Genomic DNA, 26,950 nt, shown 5'->3' with positions numbered 1-26,950 from the left:
ATATTGACTGTCTCTAATGGCACTGGCTACTTCCAAATGGCATGCCTAAAACGGCACATGTGATGTAATGATAGCCTTATATAAACTTATATAAACTATCATGATCTTGTTGCTCTTAGTTAGCTACCTCACTGGAAAACAGTAATTGCTGTTAGTTCAGTCGAAAAGGTTTAAAACATGAGTATAGTTGCAGTGACAGTTCTAATACTCTTGAAAAATAGGATCAAGAGTATTTGTATTATTTCGTATACTAAATACAAATGCACTATCTGACAATAAAGTTATTGTGTATTCAGTTTTACAGAAAGAAACCAAATCTATGAGTAAGCAAGTGAAGTTTTGGCTCAGTTTAGTAGAGCAAGTCAATAACATAGCCATAGGTCAAACTGTGGAATTCTATGTTTCTCAGGGTATAAAGTTCTTACCTTTAGTACTTTCAATTTGTCATTACGTTTATAGCTGTAAGTACATAACAGTTGACTCTCCCACCAATTCTGACTCTTTCCTTACTTGCTTTTGGCTTTCACTTCCACATTCTGCTCCTTTACTCACATTGGCCAAGATAAGATGGTTAAAAACCAGCTTGAATATTTAATTCAGAACCTTTCATAATTTTAAGGCTTCATTCCACACCAAATTGTATAACTCTCTTAGCCATTGAACAAGTCCCTTCAAGTACATTTGAAGTTCATAGCCCATGAATTGCCTTTGATGCAAATTCAGTAATTAGTCACATAATACTTTAGTGCAGTTTGCACATAGGCCTTACAACTATAAATCTTAAACTTACTTTGCCTCTGATGGGTTCATTTGGACACTTCCTTGCATCGTATTGATGAATGAAAGATATGTATTCTCGATGATTCTTTGGAGGAGACAGTAATTCCCTCGGATCCGCCTGAGGGACTTGGTGACATTTTTAAGAAATAGATAAGTTCAACACAAAATATAAACACCATATACTAGAGGTCATTATTAGATTACATATAACTGTATTTCACTGTTGTGAACTTCACTGTCAGACCTTGATTACAATTGTGCTTCAAAACCTGATTGCAAAATTAAGAGTTCTCATGTTACTTAAATAGTATAGTTGAGAAGCTTTTTTAAAGCTATAGGCTTGCTTGATTTAGAGCAATGCCAAGCCTATACTGAGGTGTATCATTCTGTAAAAATGTTAAATCAAGGGCTTTTCTGCTAAATATACTAAAATTCCATTGTCCTATTAGAAGAAAACTAGGAAGTTCTTCTGGTGCTCCGGCCAACAATCATTACACAGCTAACGTCACTAATAAGAGATTAACTTTAATTTGTTGTTTATGAGACCTTGCTATGTACAAATTGGCATTCATGTTTGTGAAAATAAAATGATTTATTGTGGGACATACTCTAAATGGACTGAGGACAGAATAAGGTATCACACATAACTGCAAATTTCTTCCTAGGTAGCAATTATTTACACAGTATGTCACTGATTTAAGATGAAAAAACATATTGTTCCACAGAATATGCATGACATGGAGAGTACTAATATCCCCAACGTCAAACTATAATCAACATTTATTTCTACAGTAAAGTCTGTGTTCTAAGTTGCAGGTTTCATGTTACATAATTCAACTTATTAAATCAGAATTGACCCTGACATTAATTATGTTTGGGTATGATTAAATACATACCATAGACTGCTAATATATGACCATTTGATTGCATAACAAGAACTTAATAACATCAAGTCTGCTTGTCCTCAATTCCTTCTCTTACCTTACTGTGATTAAATATATTTAACAGATCTAACAGATTTAATAGGCAAAGAAAGTATCTGCAATGTTTATCAAAATTTGTCTCTCAAGCAAGTGCAATTACTGTAACTGATTACTTACCCCAGATTCTTACAACCAATGCTTTCCTGTGAACCTCCTAACCACAGTTTAATCAGCAAAAGGACAGGAAATGTATATGGGGCACCTGATAGTCAATTTCATTTTGGTCAGTTAAAAGAATATTTTTAATTCAAATTACTCTAAATTTCTTTCATCAGTTTCATCTATTGAAGCCCATTAGGGAATTTCAATTCATTTTATAATCCATCAATTCACTGAGGAAGAGAATGCATGATATTAAAATATTGTGATTAAGTGGTGAACAATCTATTAGTTCTGCAAATCCAAACTCTTACTTTCCTGCCAGCACCTACATATTATGTTCCTTGGTTCCATCAAATTTTCCAGTTACTACCTCAGAATAAGCCAGAAGAAGCTTACATATATTTTTGACTGTGGTAAATTTATTTCTGCAAGAGCTCTAGCATCTGCCGTACTCTGCTTTTATTTTAGTACCATAAGAGTTGTGAATGGAACTGGACATTAAGTAATTACCAGTAAATAGCCCCACTTCCGATTTTATAGTGGAAGGAAGGTTGTCAATGAAGCAACCGAAGATGACTGGGCCTAGAACATTACTCAGAGGAAAGTGTTCAAAAATGAGATGAATGACTTTCAGCAACCACAAGCATCTTCCAATGTGTTATAAATGGATCCGACTAGTGAACTGTTGATTTAAACTTTGCTTAGGCTCAAGAAAAGTCACTTTAATCTTTCTTGTCAAAATTTAGGACTTTTGTTTATTTTGGACTAGAGCTGTAATGAAATATGAAGTTAAATGGAATTTGTTGGCAAAACTCAGCAAGATTCAGCAGCATCTGTGAGAAGAAAGCAGAGTTTAACGTTTGCTATCATACTCCTGACTTGTAACTTGTAGATGGTGGACAGCCTCTAGAGAGTCAGAAAGTGAGTTACTCTCCACAGTATTCCTAGCATCTGACCTGCTTTTGCACCCACTGTATTTATATGGTGAGTCAAGTTGAGTTTCTGGTCAATGATAAACTCCAGACTTTTGAAGTGGGGGATTCAGTAATGATAACTCCACTGAATATAAAGAGGAGGTATTTAAATTGATTCTGACTGAAGATGGTCATTGCCTAGCATTTGTGTGGCACAAATGTAACCTGCCACTTGTCAGCTCAAGCCTGATATGGTCCAGATCTTACTGAATTTGAATGTGGACTGCTTCATTTTCTAAGGAGTCATGAATGTGCTGAACATTGGATTTTCTCTAATGATTGCACAATTGTCTAACCTTGTGATGGAGGAAAGGTCATTGATAAAGCAGTTGATGATGGTTGGGCCGAGAACACTACCCTGAAGGACTCCTGCTGAGATGTCCTGGAACTGAGTTGGCCCTGGGTCAATTAATACAGGCAGTTCTGGGATAACATGTGTTTTGGCAGTATGATTTGTTTGTAACATCACTGAAGAATTAGGGAATGGTGTTTTGGAAAACGCTTACCTCCATTGGCAATAGTGTGATTCCAGCAGGGATTCGCTCACGTGCTTTGTTCTGCACACGTGCCATTGTGCACGTCGAAATCTCTGTGTTATTCTGCGCATGCACCAGTGCTTTTGCCGTTTTGCGCATGCACTGGTGCCAGGCTTTGTGTCGTTCTGTACATGCACCAATGTCAGCTGCCGACAGAGCAACATTTTGCGAAACGTGCTGTACAGAGAGCAGTTTTCTTACATTTTTAAAAAATGTATTGTGTTAAATATTCTTTTGTTTTGTTAATAAATTTTATTTCAACCTTCACCTTGCTTTGTGTTCGACTTTTGGGTGATTTCTGAGCAATCATGAGTGACATTTTTTGCTGATCTACCCCTAATCCTACTTTCCCCATAGGCCACATTATTCACAAAAAGTGATTTTCTAGTAAGCGAGGTTTCGCTGAAATGCAACTATGGCATTATAAAAATACCCATATACCCAAAGCTGAGTTGCACAGATTTTTGATTGACAAGGGAGTCAATGGTTACCATGGACAGTCAGGAAAGTGAAATTAAGGACACATCAGATCAATCATGATCTTACTGACTGAGGGGGAAGCTGCTATTTTCTTTCTTGTTATTCATTGTTATCATTTTCCTTTATCACTTCAGCAGAGTAGGCTGTTTCTAAAACAGCTCATACTGTTGAATAAAAATTTCCTGTGTAGCATATCATTTGGGAAATTATATATTGTTCTTTTGTGCATAAGAATGCAACAGTTAATACTTTAATCCACTAATTGAGTTGTTTGACAATTGTTGGAGTAAGTCCATGGATGGGATTTCAGGCACTGAAACAAGTATTGTGAAACAAGACTAGTTCACACCAGTTTTCATACTACATTTGCCTTTTCCCATCTTTTCTCATCTAAGCAGCTTTTCCTTTCTCCCTCATGTGCTTGGAGAAAGGACTGCAGATGCTGGAGATCAGAATCGAAAAGTGTGGTGCTAAAAAAGCACAGCACATCAGGCAGCATCCAAGCAGCAGGAGAATTAATGTTTTGGGCATAAGCCTGATGAAGGCTTGAGTTAGAGGCAAAAGACAAGGAAAGGCAACAGAAATGAAATGGTTTGAATTCTGATTAAAAGCAGAGAAAAGAGAGAGAGAGAGAAAGGAGAGAAAAGGAAAGAGAGGAAAGGAGGAAAGAGAGGGAGTTTGACCTTCAGAAATTGGCACTTAGACAGGAAAGCCAGCCTAAAGAAAATGGCGATGAAGGATGAAGGTAAGTTTAGTTAGGAAGAAAGTGAGGGTAAGCAAACTCATGGTAGCTGAAAGGATCTGTTTAAATACATTCACACATTGCTTAAATTTGATGAGAAGCATGTGGAAGCCTTTTTCATCTCATTTGAAAAGGTGACTCAACAAATGCAGTGGCCAGTGATCATGTGAGCATTGTTGATCCAAACAAAACTTGAAAGTAGGGCTAGTGAGGTACTCACATCACTATCAGAGGAGGTATCTGGGGAGTATGAGGAGGTGAAGAAAGCTATCTTAAGTGCATATGAGCTTGTGCCAGAAGCCTACAGACAACATCTCAGGAATCTAAGGAGGTACTCTGGTCAAACCTACATTGACTCTGAAAGCATCAAATAAGGCAATTTTAATAGGTAGATAAGGGCATAGACAGATGATTATTCTGGAGGAGTTCAAAAATTCACTTCCTGAAGTAGTGAGAACTCGTGGAAGAGCGGAGAGTTAAAACAGCAAGATTAGCAACTGAAATGGCTGATGATTATGAGTTAGTCCATAAATCAAAGTTTGGCTTCCAAAATCAACTTCAATCCATGAGGGATAGAAATTGGAGAAAAGAGAAATCCTCACATGGAAAGGGAAAGGTAGATCTCAGTGGAGATCACAAGGATAATTTACCACAGGGTGAAAAGGAAACCCTTGAAGGGGAAAGAAATTAAAAAGCTCAGGGTGTTTTCACTCCAATGAAATAGGCCACATGAAATCACAGCGTTGGTGGGTTAGGAAACGTACTCGGAAGCCACATGTAGGAAAACAGAAGAAGCCAGTGAATTTTGTTGGAGTGGTAACAGAAATCACAATAGAAGTTAAAAAGCTGCACCAGAATGTACAACCTGGTCGGAGGTTGGTTAAGGAGGAAGTGCCTGATCTTCTTAAACCAGAGGTAAAGTTTACTCGCATAGGCCAGGAGCAGCAGGTAAAGAGGTTACAATATGAAGAGATACAGGATCCTTACAATCTTTAATGTTGAAAGATGAAGAGATATGTACCTCTGATGGACTATTGCCAGAAAAGGTGCGAGTACCCGGAATTCACGGCGAGACAAGAAACATTCAATTATGTAGAATGAGGTTAGAGTGTCCAGTGAAGAGTGGAGAAGTCATGGTAGGAGTACTGGACAAATTCTCAGCTCTAGGCATACAACTTGTCCTTGATAATGATATAGCTGGTTCACAGGTAGGAGAGCTGCCTAGTGTGGTTGAAAAGCCAGTGGAAACTCAGGCAGCTGAACTATGACAGGACATATATCCTGGGACTTTTCCTGACTGTATGGTAACGAGGTCACAAAATTACCAGCTGAAACAGGAGAGATCAAAGAGTACAGATAAGAAAGTTAAAGCAGAATTAGCAGACACCCTGTTTGATCAGATGGTTGAGACGAACCAGGAGCAGATAGATGACAAAGCAGACACCTTTAGCTCAGAAAAATTAACTGAGTTACAGCAGAAAGATTAAAATTTAAACCAGTTGTATCAAAAGGCATACATGGAAAAATAATCCAAATGTATCCCTGAATGCTACCATCTTAAAATTGATGTCTTAATGAGGAAATGGAGACCATCACATATTCAGGCAGATGAGAAAAAGGCAGAAGTCCATCAAGTCATATCGCCCACAGTGGCACAGTAGTTAACACTGCTGCCTCACAGCACCAGAGATCCGGGTTCAATTCCCGCCTCAGGCGACTGACTGTGTGGAGTTTGCACATTCTGCGTGGGTTTCCTCCGGGTGCTCCGGTTTCCTCCCACAGTCCAAAAACGTGCAGGTTAGGTGAGTTGGCCGTGCTAAATTGCCCATAGTGTTAGGTGAAGGGGTAAATGTAGGGGAATGGGTCTGGGTGGGTTGCGCTTCGCCGGGTTGGTGTGGACTTGTTGGGCCGAAGGGCCTGTTTCCACACTGTAAGTAATCTAATCTAATCTAATCAGTGGGTTATAGAAAGGCAGTGTTGCGGGTGGGGCATGAACTATCAATAGAGGGTCACTTAGGGGTAAGACAAACTCAAGCTAAAATACAAAAACATTGTTACTCGCCTGGATTGCACAAGAATGTTGTTGAATTTTGCCAGACATATCATACATGTTAGGTAATTGGAAAACCACGGGCAGTAATAAAACATGCATCTTTAGTACCTATTCCTGCATTTGATGAACCTTTTACAAGAGTTTTAATTGATTGCAAAGGACCCCTATCTACAACAAAAAAGTGGAAATCAGTATTTATAAGCATTAATTGATGGGTCCACTAGATTTCCAGAGGCCATTCCATTACACAATATCACAGCTAAAAGGATTGTACAGGAGTTACTCAAATGTTTCACTAGATACAGACTACTCATAGAGATACAATCAAATCAAGGGTTAAACTTTACATGAAAGTCATTCAAGGAAGTTATGGACAGCTTAGGAATACAACAATTCAAATCTACTGCATACCATCCAGAGTCTCGGAGTATTAGAAAGGTGGCATCTGACATTAAAGACCATGTTGAGGGCTTATAGTCAAGACTATCCAGTTGATTGAGATAAAGGAATTCCATCTGTACTTTTATGCGATCAGAGATGCATCAAATTAATCGACCAAATTCAGTCCATTTGAATTAGTTTTTGGGCATGAAGTGAGAGGCCTGCTAAAATTGATTAAGGATAAATTGATAAGTCATAAGTCAGACTAACATATTTGGACTATGTGTCAAGTTTTAGGGAATAATTAAACAGAGTGGGGGAATTGGATAGGCAGCATTTAAAAGTATCATAGCATACAATCAAACAGGAAGCAGACAAGAAATCAAAACCTCGCAACTTTGCTATCGATGATAGTGTTAGTGCTATTTTCAGTGATAGATGCACCTTTAAAAGAAAGGCTTCATAGAATCTCTACAATGCAGAAACAGGCCCTTCGGCTCAACAAGTCTACATTGACCATCCGAAGAGTAACCCACCCAGACCCATTCACCTACCCTATTATCCTATATTTACCCCTGACCAATGCACCTAACCTACACATCCCTGAACACTATGGGCAATTTAGCATGGCCAACTCACCTAACATGCACATGTTTGGGTCTTGAAAGGAAATCAAAGCACCCGGAGGAAACCCACGCAGACACTAGGAGAATGTGCTAACTCCACATATACAGTCGCCCGAGGCTGGAATTGAACCTGAGTCCCTGGAGCTGTGAGGCAGCAGTGCTAAACACTGAGCCACTGCTCAAAATGTATTTTGAAAGGGAAAGAAAACATAAGGAGTTTGTGTTATTGGTTACAACACAGATTGAAGAAGGATTCTGAATTGGAAATTCCTCAAATTAAATTGGACAATGTGAAAGTTGTTAAAACATGGGATAAAGTATTGAGTTACCTTCCAGAGGAAAATCAAAATGATCTGAAAGAGTTATTGCTATCACATGGGGCGATATGTGGAAATAAGCTGGGAAGTATTAACCTAATTATGCATGATGTAGATATAGGAGATGCTGTTCCAATTAAGCAACATCCTTATAGGCATAACCCTCTAAAGTTGGCACAGGTTCAAAAGAAGATTGAAAGCATGCTCCAAGATGACATACTCAATGCGATTTACTGTGATGGGAGCTCACCCATAGTAAAGGTGCCAAAACCAAATGTACTATAGCAAATGCAGTTACAAAGACTGGTCACATCTGATTGCGCATTTGGAAGACTGTGTTGAAAAGGTGGGACAAGCAACTTATATTTCTAAATTGGACTTGCTCTGTAGATACTGGCAGTTACCTTTGTCCGAAAGAGCGAAGACAATTTTGGCTTTCGTAACACCAAATGGACTTTAAAGTCATGCTGTTTGGTAAAGAAAATGCACCAGCCACATTTCAGAGACGAACCAATAAGGGCATTGCCGGATTACCCAATTGTGTAGTTTATAACGACGGCCTGGTGATTTTTAGTCACAGGTGGAAGGGACATTTGCAATATTTATCAGAATTGTTCAATCAACTTCAGGAGGCAGGCTTGGTGATAAACCTGGCTAAAAGTGAATTTGCCAAAGGCCAAGTTACCTTCCTGGGCCATATTACCGACCATGGACAAATTGCCCCATGGAATTCAAACAAGGTAATTGGAGAGTTTCCCATATCATTGACAAAAAGAGCAGTACTATGATTCCTGGGGTTGAGAAGATTTTATTGGAAATTTACATAAAATTTTAGCAGTGTGGCTGCTCCATTCACTGAACTGCTGAAGAAAGGCAAGAACTTTCAGTGTACAGTGGACTGTCAGAAGGCATTTGACAGCCTGAAAACTGTGTTGACCACTGCCCAGATATTAACCACACCTAATTACACAAAGCTATCGATGCAAGTGATGTGGGTGTTGGTGCTGTGCTCTAACAGGAAGGCAACAAGAAAATAGGAAGGCCTATTGAGTATTTCTCCAGGAAACTGAACACTCATCAGAAATTTTGGACAGTTCAGAAGGAGACTTTGAGTTGGTGTTGGTGTTACAACATTTCAATTTTTATGTTACCAGTAATGTATCTGAGACAATCATGTACACTGATCATAACCCATTGAAGTGTAGAGGTATTTAAGGAAAAATTTCCAGACTGTTTAGTTGGAGCTTGCTGTTGCAGCTATTCAATTAGAAAATTGCGCATGTGGCAGAACAAGGAAACGTGATTGCTGATGCATTGTCAAGAATTGAATGAGGGGGAATCCAAGATGGCGGCGACCCAGCAAGTCTGAGTCTACAGTGCTCCTCCCAAGACTTGGGCAAAGTGGGTTACCCACCCCACCACACTCACCAAATCATTTAAAATAGCTGTTTAATTTAATTAGTTGCTTAGTATTAAATTTAAACAATCTAATCTTCAGTAAAAATGACTAAAGGGAAGGGAGCCCGCAGTTCTCAGCAAGCAGGAACCCCTCCCCCACCCTCTCCAGCTGCAGCTGAGGCGTCCGCAGCTGCCCCGGGGGACTTACCTATGGTGGTGAGCCTCATAGAAATCATCTCCAAACTGGATGCGAAGATCGACGCTTTTATTGAAGAATCCCGAAGTCGATGGGACTCACTCTTGGCCGCGCTGCAAAAGCACGACCGAGACATTAAGGAAATCGAGCGCCGAGTCGGAGGGACGGAGCTAAAGGCCGCGACCTCCGAAACTACAGTACAATCGGCCGTGGATCGGGTCCGGACTCTCGAACAGCGAGTCCAGACCTTAGAGAATCATATTGATGACCTTGATAATCGAGGTCGTCGAAAAAATATTCATTTGCTGAGCCTTCCCGAACGGGAAGAGGAAGGCCAGCTTACAGCGTTTCTCGAACAGTGGCTTCCACAGCTTTTAAATCTGAAGGCTGGATCAGGCCAGGTAAGGGTAGAATGGGCCTACCAGGGTCCCCGCCCGGTTTGTTCCGGCTGCAGAGCAATAAGGAGAGGCAGATACTCCTAGAAGCCTCTAGAAATCTTGGAAAAGATTCCCAAGCCATGATCTATAAAGGATCCAAGATCATGTTGTTCCAGGACTTTTCCCCAGCTCTGGTCCGAAAGAGGAAGCCATTTGATTAGGCGAAGAAGTGTTTAAGGGACTTAAATATTCAGTACTCCTTACGCTACCCAGCGACGCTACGCTTTAACCATGAAGGATCCGTGTATAACTTCGGATCGCCGGAAAAGGCTAAGGAATTTTTGGACTCTCTTAGATAAATTGTAAGAGATAATGGATGTTGGTTTGCCTTCCCCCCACTCCGGTTTATATCCCCCCCCTTTTCTTTTTTTTTACCTTACTGTTTAATATTATCTTGGGGGGGTGGGGAGAGGGATTTATTTATTTGTTCTCTGTTTAACGATTTTCTCCCCCCCTTGGGTTGTTTTTATTATTCTATTTTTTCTATATTATATATATATATATAAGCCGGGGGGTCTAGCTAATGTTGGTGGGGGGAGGTGGTTACCTTATTCTATTTTACCTCTGTCTGTAGCAGCGGGGTTGTTTTCTCTTGTTATTTTGTATTATTATATTTAATTATTATTTGTTGAGGTTGTAATTTTATAGTTATATGTTTATACATGGTATTAACATTACCAAATATATCCAGGTGTTAGTGTGGGTGGGGGTAGGGTGCTCACTGTTAACTCTAGCTTTGTAGTATATTTGAATTCTCCTTATCCTATTGAGGAGCGCCTGGGTCAAGGGTGGGGCACTGGTTGGGAGAGGATACTATCGACCTTTGGAAAGGAAGTGACACCCCCTGGGAACAAGGGGGAAAATCTCCATTTAAATACTTTTTTAAAATTATTTAGAAATAGATTTTTATTATATTGTTGTGAGTGTATTAGAGAGCCTTTATCTTTGTGAATTTTATATGCTCTATGCTCGGGATGTTCTGGATAGGTTTCCCCTCCCGAGGGGTCTCGGATTTGCCCGGACGATTATGGTTGATCAGTCAGTTAAGTGGTGCACCTGGAATGTCAAGGGGAGTAATTCGCCAGTCAAAAGGAAGAAAATATTATCAAATCTCAAGAAAGAAAGAGTTGATATAGCTCTCCTACAGGAGACACACCTATTGGATAAAGAACACTTGAAATTACGACAGGGTGGATTTGATCAGGCCATTTTTTCTTCTTTTAGCTCAATAAGTAGGGGAGTTGTTATTCTTATTCGGAAGAATTTCCCTTTCAAAATCCTAAATCAGATAAAAGACGAATCTGGATGATATATTCTGATTAAAGCCCTTATAAATGGAGAGGAATATGTGATTTTAAATTTGTACTGCACCCCGGCACACCCCTTTAAATTTATAACGGAAGCCTTCTCAAAATTGATGGTTCTTGGTGCCCGTCATACAATTATAGGGGGAGACTTTAATTGTATTATGGATCCGGAAATAGATAGGATTCCCAAGAGTACTGCAGGAGTATCTCCCAGATCTAGACAATTGGTGGATATGAACAAGGAATTAGGATTAGTAGAGGTATGGAGATGTCTTCATCCACAGGGCAGAGATTTTTCTTTTTACTCCAATCCACATAAATGTCATACCAAAATTGATATGTTTTTTGCCCCCTCGAATTTTTAAAATTCCATATCATCCTGTAAAATAGATAGTATAGCAATTTCCGACCACGCTGCTGTATATATGGAAACTAAGGCGAGGAACAATGGGACATCCCCTCAGCATTGGCGTATGGACCCCTTCCTGATGAAAGATAGTAAATTTGTAAAGTACTTCTCTCAAGAATTTAAAACTTTTTTAGAAATTAATTTAGGTACGACTAGCAACCCATCAATGATGTGGGAGACCATCAAAGCTTACGCGCGACGTTTGATCATCTCCTACTCAGAGACCCTGAAAAAATTAAAGGGAGAACAATAGCGTCTGCTTGAAGCTCACTTAAAAGCAGCTGAAACAGCATACGCTGATAGACCTTTTATTATCAAATTGCAAAGGATTACAGCCCTTAGGACAGCTCTAAACACCACGCTTACCCAAATGGCTAAGAGGGAAATATTATTTGCAAAACAAAGGTTAAATGAATTTGGCGACAAACCGGGTAGATACTTAGCATTTCTTGCAAAGAAAAAAAGGCCCCTCAAACCATCACGTCTATCAAGGAAAGTACGGGTATTTTGACTCATGATCATAAAAGGATTAATGCAATCTTTAGAAAATTTTATTCTGATTTATATAAATCGCAGGATTGTGAAGACAGGACTAGGAGGATGCAATCATTTTTTAAAAATTTGACCTTTCCGGACCTAACTCCGGAACAGGTATCGGTCTTAAATGCTCCCCTAACAGTCCAAGAAATACTTGACGCAATCAGGCAACTTCAGAGCGGTAAGGCACCTGGCCCAGATGGTTTTCAAGCTGAATTCTATAAATAATTTACAGGAATATTGGCTGGTCCACTTATGGACATGTATAACTATGCATACAGTCAGGGCTGTCTCCCGCCTTCGCTGAAAGAGGCAAATATCTCTCTTATCCTTAAAAAAGGAAAGGATCCAGAAGATTGTGCGTCATACAGACCAATATCCTTGCTAAATGTAGATTTTTAAATCCTTTCTAAAACGTTAGCATTGAGACTAGAAAGGGTATTGCCACATATCATAAAGGAGGATCAGACGGGGTTTATTAAGGGCCATAGATCATCCAATAATATTAGAAGGGTTTTGAATATGATTCAAGCCTGCCATCAGGGAAAGATACCAGGAGTAGTAGTCTCATTAGACGCGGAAAAGGCGTTCGATAGGGTTGAATGGTCATATTTGTTTTACACATTGGAAAGGTTTGGCATTGGAAAGGTGTTTACCAAATGGGTCTCAACATTGTATAGTGATCTCAAAGCGGTTGTGGTTACCAATGGATTAGGTTCAGATAGCTTCAGTGTGGGTAGGGGCTGCCGTCAGGGATGTCCTCTCTCGCCATTGTTATTTACGCTAATAATTGAACCACTAGCAGAAGCTATACGGGCTGATCCTAATATAATGGCTCCGAGGATTGGTACAGGTAAACATAAAATTATCCTTTATGCAGATGATGTTCTTCTATTCCTCAGTAATCCTCTGATGTCCGTACCTCGCTTAATCCAAGTTATTAATACATTTAGCGCATTCTCAGGCTATAAAATTAATTTCTCAAAATCGGAGGCTATGCCAATGGGTGGCCTTGCTATGATACCCCACTTAGTGGACGGATCCCACTTTCCCTTTCGGTGGTCCCTGGAGGGTTTCTTATATTTAGGCATTTTTATTACCCCAGTATTTGGTCAGTTATACAAGGCTAACTTTGTGCATTTACTGGAAAGGCTAAGGCAGGACCTCCAGCGATGGGGAGACCTTCCAAATTCTTGGCTGGGTAGATTAGCACTAATTAAAATGAATGTCCTGCACCGTCTCCAATACCCCATGAGAATGCTTCCGGTGATGCTGCCGAGGCTGGCACTACGTAAATTATATGGCTGGTTGGGTTCCTTTATCTGGAATCATAGACAGCCCCTCATTAAGCTGAAGAAGCTACAGTTTCCACAGGCAAGGGGAGGATTGGACTTCCCAGATTTTAGGAAATATCAGTTAAGTTCCCTATTAAGTTACATAGCTGATTGAGTCTTGTCTGATCCGCAATCAATCTGGCTGGACATCAAGGCTTCTCAAGTAAAATGCCCACTTATTAACCTTTTATTTTCAGACAAGAGGAAAATCATGACGGATCACTGTAAAAACCCTATAATACTAAACACAATTAAAGCTTGGAATATAATGCGGCAAAATGAGGGCAACTCACATAAAACAATGCTTGCTTTCATTGACTGATGTACCCTCCCTGGATATGCACAGGAAGAGACTATTTTCTATTCTCTCTTTCTGTGCAAGGAAAAATATTTTGGTAAACTGGGTGGCTGAGGGCCCCCCTGGACTTTCAAATTGGCACAGATTAATTATGGAATGTATTCCCCTTGACTTCCTTACAAATATGGTGCACCGAAAGACCAAATTATTTCAAAACATATGGCAGCCCTTCTTGAATTATATGAATACAGATATTTCGGCTATCCTAACAAGGGCTTTTATTTAATTGAGATTACGAACCTGGCCGGTCCAGGGCCCCTTGGGAGAGGAATCCCACACAAATACGGGTTTTGTTACATTTGATGTTAACACATTCCGAGCATGTATCTCACTACCCAATTTCTGTGTTATCCATTGTTTTTTTTTCTTTCTCTTATTTGAATAATGTAAGAGACTTAAATATACACTCTGGTTAGTTGTAGGTTAGATTAGTAGTTAGTTGAGTTTTGGGTTTTTTTCTTTCTCGGTATTTTTCTTTTGTTAAATTTTGGTTATTATTTATTTAAGATTTAATTGTATATCAATGTTTGTACTTGAGAGTTTTGTTTATTTTTGTAAACTTGTAAAAATATTAAATTTCTAATAAAAATACCTATAAAAAAAGAATTGAGTGAGAAACGGAAGCGTTCAGTGGCAGGAATAAAACAGATTGAAACAGAGTGTAGTAATGCATGTTTGCATGATTATTGTGCATGTACTATATTTGGGTGTTGTCATGTACTAACAATTTATAGACAATAGGTGCAGGGAGGAGGCCATTCAGCCCTTCGAGCCGGCACCACCATTCATTATGATCATGGCTGATCATCCACAATCAGTATCCTGTTCCTGCCTTAAACCCATAACACTTGATTCCACTATCTTTCAGAGCTCGATCCATCTCTTTCTTGAAAGTATTCAGAGACTTGGCGTCCACTGCCTTCTGGGGCAGAGCATTCCATATATCCACCATGCTCTAAGTGAAGAAGTTTCTCCTCAACTCTGTTCTAAATTGCCTACCCATTATTTTTAAACTGTGTCCTCTGGTTGTGGACTCATCCATCAGCGGAAACATGCTTCTTGCCCCCAGAGTGTCCAATCCTTTGATAATCTTAAATATCTCAATCAGATCCCCTTTCATCCTTCTAAACTCAAGTGTATAGAGGCCTCGTCGCTCCAATCTTTCAACATATGATAGTCCCGCCATTCCAGGAATTGACCTCGTGAACATATGCTGCATTCTCTCAATAGCCAGAATGTGCTTCCTCAAATTTGGAGACCAAAACTGCACACAATACTCCAGGTGTGGTCTCACCAGGGCCTTGTACAGTTGCAGAAGGACCTCTTTACTCTTATAATCAATTCCTCTTGTTGAAGGCCAGCATGCCATTAGCTTTCTTCACTGCCTGCTGTAACTGCATGCTTGCTTTCATTGACTGATGTACAAGAACACCTAGATCCCGTTTACTTCCCCTTTATCTAACCTGACTTCATCTGGATACTAATCTGCCTTCCTGTTCTTGCCACCAAAGTGGAAAACCACACATTTATCCACATTAAACTGCATCTGCCATGCATCCACCAACTCACCGAGCCTGTCCAAGTCACCCTGTATTCTCATAACATCCTCCTCACGTTTCACCCTGCCACCCAGCTTTGTGTCATCAGCAAATTTGCTAATATTACTTTTAATGCCTTAATCTATATCATTAATGTATATTGTAAACAGCTGCGGTCCCAGCACCGAACCTTGTGGTACTCCACTGGTCACCGCCTGCCATTCTGAAAGGGATCAGTTTATCACTACTCTTTGCTTCCTGTCAGTCAGCCAATTTTCAATTCAAGTAAGTATTTTGCCCCAATACCATGTGCCCTAATTTTGCTTGTTAATCTCCTATGTGCGACTTTATCAAAGACTTTCTGAAAGTCCAGGTACACTATATCCACTGGCTCTCCCTTATCCATCTTCATACTTACATCCTCAAAAAATTCCAGAAGATTGGTCAAGCACAATTTCTCCTTCGTAAATCCATGCTGACTCTGACCTATCCTGTTACTGCTATCCAAATGAGTCGTAATTTCATCTTTTATAATTGACTCCAGCATCTTTCCCACCACTGGCATGAGGCTAACCAGTCTATAATTCCCTGTTTTCTCTCTCCCTCCTTTCTTGAAAAGTGGGATAACATTAGCCACCCTCCAATCCGCAGGAACTGATCTTGAATCTATAGAACATTGGAAAATGATTACCAATGCATCCACAATTTCTAGAGCCACTTCCTTAAGTACCCTGGGATGCAGACCATCAGGTCCTGGGGACTTATCAGCCTTCAAACCAACAGTCTATCCAACACCATTTTCTGCCAAATATAAATTTCCTTCAGTTCTTCCACTACCCTAGGTCCTTCAGCTACTTTTACATCTGGGAGATTGCTTGTGTCTGTCCCAGTGAAGGTAGAATCCGTGAAGGCAGAATCCAAGAAGGCAGAATTCAACTCTTCTGCCATTTCCTTGCTCCCCATAATAAATTCACCTGTTTCTGTCTTCAAGGCCCAATTTTAGTCTTCACCATTTTTTTTCTTTTCATATACCTAAAAAAGCTTTTACTATCTTCCTTTATATTTTTGGTCAGTTTGCCTTTGTACCTCATTTTTTTCTCCATGTATTGCCTTTTTAGTTATCCTCTGTTGCTCTTTAAATGTTTCCCAGTCCTCCGACTTCCCACTCATCTTTGCTATGTTATACTTCTCTTTTATCTTTACACAGTCCTTAACTTCTCTCATCAACCACTGCTGCCCCTGCCTCCCCTTAGGATCTTTCTTCCTCTTTAGATTGAACTGATTCTACACCTTCTGCATTATATCAAGAAATACCTGCCATTGTTGTTCCACTGCCATCCCTGCTAGGGTGTTGAACCATTGAACTTTGGCCAGCTCCTCCCTCATAGCTCCATAGTTCCCTCTGTTCAACTGCAATATTGACACTTCCGATTCTCCCTTCTCCCTCTCAAATTGCAGATTAAAACTTATCATATTATGGTCACTACCTACTAATGGCTCCTTTACTTCGAGGTTCCTGATCAAATCCCATTTGTTGCACAACACCAGATCCAGAATTTCCTTCTCCCTGGTAGGCTTCAGTACAAGCTGTTCTAAGAATCCATCTCGAAGGCACTCCACAAACTCCCTTTCTTGGGGTCCAGTACCATCCTGATTCTCCCAGTCTATCTGCATGTTGAAATCCCCCATAACAACTGCAGTAATACATTTGCAAATTTAGGATTAGGGGGTTTTAAAATGAAGCTATCTTTGGATATTGATGTTTTTTTTAAGGGGGGAGGTGGGATGATGCTGCTCCTTCAACAAGGTCATGTTGTCCTTGGTTTTTTTTTCAGAATGGTCATAAACACTGAGACTCTGAGGAGGTCTGGTTTTTATGGGTTTTACAGCCAATTTGATTATAGCTAACAGATACTGCCTCAGGCAAAACGCTTTCAAGTTTTAAAAAACACTTGTAAAATGAAAGGGGAGCAGCCAGTTCTCCCAGCTCACCTTTTCTCTGGTTTGGTTTGATTTGTTTTGGGTTGTAGCAGTCTCGTTGCTCAGAGCTGCTAGTCAGTTTTGAGGCAACTGGTCCAAGAAACAGCTACGTGGACAAAGGTGTTCCACGCTGAATCTCTCTGCCATCTCGCTCTCTCTGACATCTCTCCCATAAGAAACTGTGTTTGATTTTACCTTTTTTGCCAAGGGTGTTAATGGGATTGTTGCAGGAATTTGGAACAGCATCATTAAGTTGGGATAATCTGCTGGGTTATTCTGTATTCTGTTCTCTTTTGTTTATGTTCCATTCGGTAATCTTGCAAATAAATAATGTTTTGTTAAAAACTAAATGATTGGGCCAGCTGCATCACTCCTAGAATATCCATTTTAGACCTATGTAAACAACTAGCAAAGTTACGGTCTGGGCTACCTTCTTGAAATATTTTTGGATGCCGGGGGAGGGGAGGGTATCTGGCCTGCTCCACAATAACCTCAGGATAAAGTGAGGACTACAGATGCTGGAGATTAGAGTCGAGGGTATGGTACTGGAAAAGCACAACAGGTCAGGCAGCATCTGAAGAGCAGGAGAATCAATGTTTCGGGTACAAGCCCTTCATCAGGAATGAGGCTTGTGAGCCGGAGGGGCTGAGAGATAAATGGGACGGAGTGGGGCTGAGGGGAAGGTAGCTGGGAATGTGATAGGTAGATGAAGATGTGGGTGGAAGTGATAGGTTAGAGGGGAGAGTGGAAAGGAAGGAAGATGGACAAGTAGGACAAGTCAAGAGGGCGGTGCCGAGTTGGAAGCTTGGGACTGGGCTAAGGTTGTGGGGAGAAGAAATGAGGAAACTGGTGAAATCCACATTGATCCCATGTCATTGCAGGGTTCCAAGGCGGAAGATGAGGCGTTCTTCCTCCAGACGTTGGGTGGTAATGGTTTGGCAATGGAGGAGGCCCAGAACTTGCATGTCCTTGGTGGAGTGGGAGGGGGAGTTAAAGTGTTCAGCCACGAGGCAGTGGGGTTGGTTGGTACAGGTGTCCCAGAGATGTTCTCTTAAACCTCTACACAGCTGAAGCCGGGCTCCAACTCGCAGACACCACCTCCTACTGCCCCTTTGACCACGATATCACTTCCCAACACTGTCTCCGAGACCATCCACAACCTCATCACCTCCAGGGATCTCCCACCCATAGCCTCCTCCATTATAGTCTGAGAACCCTGCACAGCCCGATTCTACCTCCTCCCCAAGATTCACAAACCTGACCCACTGTCTCAGCCTGCTCCTGGATTAGTGGTGCTGGAAGAGCACAGCAGTTCAGGCAGCATCCGAGGAGCAGTAAAATCGACGTTTCGGGCAAAAGCCCTTCATCAGGAATAAAGGCAGAGAGCGTGGAGAGATAAGCAACAGGAGGGTGGGGGTGGGGAGAAAGTAGCATAGAGTACAATAGGTGAGTGGGAGAGGGGATGAAGGTGATAGGTTGGGGGCGGGGGAAGGGTGGAGTGGATAGATGGAAAAGAAGATAGGCAGGTAGGACACGTCATGGGGACAGTGCTGAGCTGGAAGTTTGGAACTAGGGTGATGTGGGGGAAGGGGAAACGAAGAAACTGTTGAAGTCCACATTGATGCCCTGGGGTTGAAGTGTTCCGAGGCGGAAGATGAGGCGTTCTTCCTCCAGGTGTCTGGTGGTGAGGGAGCGGCGGTGAAGGAGGCCCAGAACCTCCATGTCCTCGACAGAGTGGGAGAGGGAGTTGAATTGTTGGGCCACAGGGCGGTGTGGTTGATTGGTGTGGGTGTCCCGGAGATGTTCCCTAAAGCGCTCTGCTAGGAGGCGTCCAGTCTCCCCAATGTAGAGGAGACAGCATCGGGAGCAACGGATACAATAAATGATATTGGTGGATGTGCAGGTAAAACTTTGATGGATGTGGAAGGCTCCTTTAGGGCCTTGGATGGAGGTGAGGGAGGAGGTGTGGGTGCAGGTTTTACAGTTCCTGCGGTGGCAGTGGAAGGTGCCAGGATGGGAGGGTGGGTTGTAGGGGGACGTGGACCTGACCAGGTAGTCATGGAGGGAACGGTCTTTGCAGAAGGCAGAAAGGGGTGGGAGGGAAATATATCCCCGGTGGTGGGGTCTTTTTGGAGGTAGCAGAAATATCAGCGGATGATTTGGTTTATGGGAAGGTTGGTAGGGTGGAAGGTGAGCAACAGGAGCATTCTGTCCTTGTTACGGTTGGAGGGTTGGGGTCTGAGGGAGGAGGTGCGGGATGTGGTCGAGATGAATTGGAGGGCATCTTTAACCACGTGGGAAGGGAAATTGCGGTCTCTAAAGAAAGAGGCAATCTGGTGTGATCTGTGGTGGAACTGGTCCTCCTGGGAGCAGATACGGCGGAGGCGGAGGAATTGGGAATACGGGATGGCATTTTTGCAAGAGGTAGGGTGGGAAGAGGTGTAATCCAGGTAGCTGTGGGAGTCGGTGGGTTTGTAAAAAATGTCAGTGTCAACTCTGTCGTCATTATTGGAGATGGAGAGGTTCAGGAAGGGGAGGGAGGTGTCAGAGATGGTCCAGGTAAATTTAAGGTCAGGGTGGAATGTGTTGGTGAAGTTGATAAATTGCTCAACCTCCTCGCGGGTGCACGAGGTGGCGCCAATGCAGTCATCAATGTAGCGGAGGAAGAGGTGGGGAATGGTGCCGGTGTAATTATGGAAGATCAACTGTTCTACGTAGCCAACAAAGAGACAGGCATAGCTGGGGCCCATACATGTGCCCATGGCTACCCTTTGGTCTGGAGGAAGTGGGAGGATTCGAAGGAGAAGTTGTTAAGGGTGAGGACCAGTTCAGCCAAACGAATGAGAGTGTCGGTGGAAGGGTACTGTTGGGGACGTTGGAAGAGGAAAAAACGGATGGCTTGGAGGCCCTGGTCATGGCGGATAGAGGTGTAGAGGGATTGGATATCCATGGTGAAGATGAGGCGTTGGGGGCCGGGGAAACGGAAGTCTTAGAGGAGGTGGAGGGCGTGGGTGGTGTCTCGAAAATATGTGGGGAGTTCCTGGACTAGGGGGGATAGGACAGTGTCGAGGTAGGTAGAGATGAGTTCAGTGGGGCTGGAGCATGCTGAAACAATGGGTCGGCCAGGGTGGTCAGGCTTGTGGATCTTGGGAAGGAGGTAGAACCGGGCAGTGCGGGGTTCCTGGACTATGAGGTTGGAAGCTGTGAGTGGGAGATCTCCTGACGTGATGAGATTCTGTATGGTCTGGGAGATGATGGTTTGGTGATGGGGTGGGGTCATGGTTAAGGGGGCGGTAGGAAGAGGTGTCCTCGAGTTGGCGTTTGGCTTCAGCAGTGTAGAGGTCAGTGCACCAGACTACCACTGCGCCCCCTTTATCTGCTGGCTTGAGGGTGAGGTTGGGATTGGAGCAGAGGGATTGGAGGGCTGCGTGTTGTGAGGGTGAGAGGTTGGAGTGGGGGAGGGGGGTAGGCAGGTTGAGGCGGTTAATGTCCCGACGGCAGTTGGAGGGCAGGTAATAGGCCAGCGTGGGGTGTCCAGGTGGATGCAGTGTGTTGGAGGTGGGCGAAGGGGTCCTCGGAAGGTGGGTGGGAGCCCTGATTATGAAAGTAAGCTCGGAGGCGGAGGTGGTGGAAGAAGTGTTCGACGTCACGGCGTGTATTAAATTCATTGATGCGTGGACGGACGGGGATGAAGGTGAGTTCTTTGCTGAGGACTGATCGTTCGTCCTCAGTGAGGAGAAGGTCTGGAGGGATGGTGAAAACTCGGCAGGGCTGGGAGCTGGGATCTGGTGTGGGTGTGGAGCTGGGAGTGGGGGCGGAGCCAGTAACTGGAGTGGGTGTGATGGTGGGGGGAATGGGGGTGGAGTCATGAGCAGGGGTAGTGTTCCCCTCAGGGTTCTGGGGGCTGGGAATGGTGACAGTGGGATCTGTGGGGGGCGTGTCAGCAGAATGCAGGTGAGTGGCGTTGGTGGGGGCGGAAGTGGTGGCAGATACGACAGTAGGGGTGGCGGAAGTCACTGAGCATGTGACATCAGCGATGATGTGAGGGGCGGAAGTGATGTCATGTGTGATGCAGACCTCAGCCTGCTCCTGTCCCACCAAACTCATCTCTGCATACCTTGACACCATCCTGTCCCCCTTAGTCCTGGAACTCCCCATCTATGTTCAGGATACCACCCACGCCCTTTACCTCCTCCAAGACTTTCATTTCCCTGACCCCTAACATCTTATCTTCACCATAGGTATCCAGTCCTTGCCTCCAAGCCCTCTGTTTCTTCCTCTTTTCCCAACACAACCAGTACCCTTCCACTGACACTCTCATTCACCTGGTTGATCTGGTCCTCACCTTCCACAACTTCTCCTTCCAATCCTCCAAACCAAAGAGGTAGCCATGGGCATCCATATGCGCCCCAGCTATGCGTGCTTCTTTATCGGATACATGGAACAATCCATCTTCCGCAGCTACATCAGCACCATTCCCCACCTTTTCCTCAGCTACCATGACTATATTGGTTGCACCTGACGTGGTCTCCTCTACATCGTGAAAACAGGAGACCAACTTGCAGATCATTTCAGAGAACATGTCTGGGACACCTGCACCAACCAACCCCACTGCCCCTTGGCTGAACACTTTAACTCCCCCTCCTTCACCAAGGGCATGCAAGTCCTGGGCCTCCTCCATCACCAAACCCATACTACCTGAAGTCTGGGGGAAGAATGATTCATCTTCCGCCTTGGGAGCCTGCAACCACATGGGATCAACGTGGATTTCCCCAGTTTCCTCATTTACCTTCCCCCAACCTTATCCCAGTCCCAAGCCTCCAACTCGGCACCACCCCCTTGACCAATCCAACCTGTACATCTTCCTTTCTTCCCACCCATCCGACCTATCACTTCCATCCGCACTTTCATCTACCTATCACATTCCCAGCTACCTTCCCTCCAGCACCACTTCCCTCCCATTTATCTCTCAGCCCCTGGCCCACAAGTCCTATTCCTGATGAAGGGCTTACTCCCGAAATGTCGATTCTCCTGCTCCTCAGATGCTGCCTGACCTGCTGTGCTTTTCCAGCACCATACCCTTGATCCATAACAATCTCAATATTAATTAGCCACTTTCCAGAGTATGTAAAATCAATAGTGTGCTCAAGTCAAAACAAAATAACTCCTATTAAGATTGATAACTACTGCTTCTAACTCATATCTCCAAGGGATGGTCCTTGCATTCATAAATAATAGAATAACACTACGATAGACCTTGCCTTAGTTTACAGTTGCGAACAATATTTACCATGCAGTAATTCAGTTAGGCAAACTGCTTTTATTAGAAACTGTTTTGCCGATTTATGATATGTCATTCTTCTAATCTACTAGCTCTTTTGATCACTATAAATGGAAGCCATTTGACCTCTGACTCTCTTCAAAGACCCCAGACAGCCTTTCAAGAAAAAAAGACGATTAACTTCAGATCAAGACCAAATAGAATTAAATAACCATATATTAAATTCAAAAGTGAATTGGATTATTCTCCTGTGAGTGAAGATGACTTTTAAGTACTTATGTAAAATAACAAAATTAAGGAAACTCATATCAAGTTAAATATTGGACAAAAGTGCATAATTCTGACCACAACCTTCACATCACCAACAAGTCAGTTCAGTATGTTGCAACCTGTCTCCCCGTTAATGTTGTAGAAACCACACTTACCTTCAGTCATTACTACATTCAAATATCATTCAGTCGTGGTTTTGAGAGATCTTGGAGTCCAACCTCAAAATTCTGTTGTGAGCTGTTTTTCATACTGGGTCAATCCCAATTTTTGGACTCAGTAGGGATAATCCAACCAGGCTTTGAGTAACATGGATTACGGAGAGATGTGTGGCTGAATTGGGAGAGAGAAGTTCCGCAAGCCCAACTTAATGTCGAATAATCTTGTAGATATTTTTAATCAACTTATTCAATGTCTTATTAATACCTCAAATGCAGGTGGGATTTGAACCAGGCCTTCCATCTCATTTTATGCACTTTCCTCAAGTGAGATTTTAACTAGGCAGGAATAAGTTCTCAACCAACAATCATTATCACTTGTTAAATGTTTTGTTAACTCTCTAGCTTGCCACTGGTGGTGATTTTACTAAACTCACCTCACAAACTGTCCATCAGCAAAAAGTAAGCATGAAAACTAGAGTGAGTTCTTGGCAGGTTCAACTGCCGCTTGCTCCAAATGACCGCCATGTTGGACACCAAGGGCAACATCTCAAGACCCAGTCCAAAGGCACTGAATCTAAAACAATGGAATTTGGCATCCAACATATGCCAGCCTCCAAGAATCTGCAAGGATAATTTCCAAATAACTTTCAGGATGTTTCTGAACTTCAGTGCTGCACCTTGAACTGCACCTGCAATTCATTTTAATGCCACTGCAAGGACACTGTGTGCTCAAGGGAACACATCCAGCTCCTGGACTGTATCAGCTGTATCTATAGGCTCTGCGCTTGCTGTCATAGTGCTCACTCACTCTGATCCGACCTGGATGGTCACAACATCCTTATGTTACATCTCCTTGCCTTTTTGCATTTTGACCCTTCAGCCAGGCAATCCAGGTCAGTATTATTACTGTCTTTCCATGCCATTTAACATAGATGAAATGGGAGGAAACATGTCATGATTGTCAACAGACCTCGGTCTTCAAGAGGGATAGCCCTTGCTTACGGGATCCCAGCATAGTAAATCAAGGACAACCTCGCAATCCAGGGTCTGTGCGGTGTAGTCCAAATCAGGATCCTTTTCTTATAAGAGCTAAGGAGATGAATGATGGATAGCACACCACCCACTGGTGTTATTTCTGCCCTATTGTGGGCTGTTTTCCTTATGAAATGAGAGACAGAGGCACAGATATTACATAAAACCAAAAGTGGTAACACAGCAGGTGGGAGGTTTCCTGAATAAATGAGTAGGCAGCATAGAGTATTGCAGGGTTGATGATAGATAAGGGCAAGTTGGCAGAATGTTGTCGGCAATGATGAGAGTTGGTAGAGCATAACCCTTGGTGGAAGGTAGATACAGTAGCAATAATTAAATGAGTGTCAGGTATCCAAATAGCTGAGAATGTTTTAACCCGGGTGTCAATCTTTGTCATGGCCTCCATCGCTCATCTTGGGGAAGAGGACATGCCACCTATGCACCATCCCATCTAGTAGGACCTCCAGGACCCAATTTTCCATATTCTCTCCTGTCTGGGCAAATGTCAGGAACTGTACAGGGTGACTCTGACCGACAGTGCTCATCTGATAACATAATGGCTTTTTAAAGATGGCATGGGCGCAGTGAATTTTAGGATATTCAATGACTGATGAGATGTTCTGGGAACAATGTGTACTAAGATGGGGGCAAAGATTAGACATGATTCTTGCTGCAAAGGCTCAAACAACAATTAATGTGCGATGTTTGGTAAGTTATGGTGAGAAAGCTTGCTCGTTTTCATGGCAGGAATCATTCCACACAACATAGTGTTCACTTGGACAGCCAAAAATCTGTAAGATTCTGCCCAATGGAAAAGCCAAATTTGGATGACCATTCGTTGCACACTGTACTATTTGGGTGGCTTCTGTGACCATTCAAATAAAATCTACCACTTAAACAGCAACATTGCAATTCTGATCTTTGGCTGGCAAAAGAGATTGTGGTTCCCTGTCCAGTGACGCCTTCTGGAAGGTGCATATTATTAGTTCCTCGATGCTGCAAAGGTTGGGATTAGCTATAATTTCCTCTACTGCCAATAGCCTGTAAACATTCCTTGTGTAAGTCATGCCATGGAGAATGTCTTTTATGACAAAGTACCTTAGAGTTTTTGTGCATCACTTCAAGCAGGATTTAGTGGCTTCCAGTGAAGAACAGAGAATATTAGAGATCAAAATGTACAAAAATAACTTCTATATTACTTGTAATTTAAAACTTAATTTGTAGGATATGCATATCACTGGCAAGGCCTGCATTTATTGCCTATCTCTACTTACCTTGGAGAATATTTCTATATTTTAACAAGGCCACTTAAAGGAAACAAAGTTTGCATATTTTAAAAGACTTCAACAGCGATCTTATCAGATTTTTTTTTGGTGCTTGTCATTTTGCTTGTTCCAGAATTTCCCTGAGATTTCCTTTTGTTTATTTCAGTACAGTTACTACCATGACTGACTATCTGCCTAGATTACATTGCATGGTGAAATCAATTGACAGTTCTGTTCTTAGATATAATTACAGCCTTGTCCATGGAGTATGAACTTTCTGCCATTGCTGTCCTAGTCTTAAAATTATGTGAATTTATTGAAATTTATTCTAAAATCCTGCCAGTCAAGACATCTGTAAATAATCAGTACATTTTTTAGAGATGATTTGGAGATGCCGGTGTTGGACTGGGGTGGACAAAGTTAAAAATCACACAACACCAGCTTATAGTCCAACAGGTTTATTTGGAAGCACTAGCTTTCAGAGCACTGCTCCTTCATCAGGTGGTTGTGGAGTATAAGATTGTAAGACACAGAATTTATAGCAAAAGTTTAGCGTGATGTAACTGAAATTATATATTGAAAAAGAGCTGGATTGTTTGTTAAGCCTCTCATCTTTTAGAATGAGCATGTTGGTTTCAGTTCTTTCATATGTAAATCACAGAACATTTAAAAGTTACATTCTTAAGTGAACTTTAACAATTGGTGTCATGTCAGCCCAGATAGTGCATTTAAGGTGTGAGCTACCCTGTGAGAAACTCTGTGCCACAATGGTCAGACTGATTCTAATCTAAAAAATGGATTTACAGAATCTTACATGGATTCATGCAGTTTTTAGAGGTCATGCAAATCTTTAGAAATTTTTTGAAAATTAAAAATTAACATTACAGGTACCGATTACTTTTGTAGTGTGTGCAATTTATGGTTGATCATTGTAATGGGGAGTCAGCCCATAAGCAATGCAATTGTTCAGCTTTCCAAAGAACTATCTTAATTAGGCAAGGGATGTTTTACAAATACAAACACTTACAAATACTGCATTAGAAAAAATGTTGGAGAATTAATTCAAGTAAATGGTGTTGACTATTCACCAGCTGGAAGCCATGTCCGAGAAGAGGATATGTGAAAAGGGCAAGAAAATAAAACTAGAGTGGATAATTCCAGTTACACACCTAACACTGGCGTAAGCCTATAGTTTCTATGATACTTTCAGTCCAGAATTACACATTCAGTTCATACTGGATAGCCAGTAGTTGCTAGCTCTGTGGCTAATCCTTAGAATAATATCACGTCATTTCTGAAATGTAAACTGATTCTTAAAATGACAGCAAATAATTTACATTTGTGTAGAATCATTGAACCACAGAAGGGAACCATTTGATCCATCATGTCTGTACTTGGTCTCTGAGCATTTTTTTATAATATATTTTTATTAAGAAAAAATAGATTTTTAAATATTACAACAAATACAAAACTATG

At 42.1% G+C, this 26,950-nt stretch overlaps 1 protein-coding gene across 2 annotated transcripts in view; it reads right to left on the bottom strand.

The window, feature by feature from the left end:
- LOC122552869 (ciliary microtubule inner protein 6) overlaps positions 1 to 26,950 on the bottom strand; it is an 83,623-nt gene that overhangs the window by 6,495 nt on the left and 50,178 nt on the right. The window contains exon 4 of one of the 2 annotated variants that reach the window (XM_087991385.1): positions 791 to 906. The exons of the other annotated variant lie outside the window; for it this stretch is intronic. Coding sequence (XP_087847511.1) covers positions 791 to 906 — 116 coding nt within the window. The remainder of the gene's footprint in view (positions 1 to 790; positions 907 to 26,950) is intronic. 2 annotated transcript variants of the gene reach the window in all.

This window comes from Chiloscyllium plagiosum, unplaced genomic scaffold (assembly GCF_037043375.1).
Source record: "Chiloscyllium plagiosum isolate Xiang-an unplaced genomic scaffold, Cpla_swu_hap1 HiC_scaffold_10, whole genome shotgun sequence".
Taxonomy (NCBI): domain Eukaryota; kingdom Metazoa; phylum Chordata; class Chondrichthyes; order Orectolobiformes; family Hemiscylliidae; genus Chiloscyllium; species Chiloscyllium plagiosum.
The sequence above is the reverse complement of the archived record's forward strand: the minus strand, read 5'-3'. Positions and strand labels throughout refer to the sequence as shown.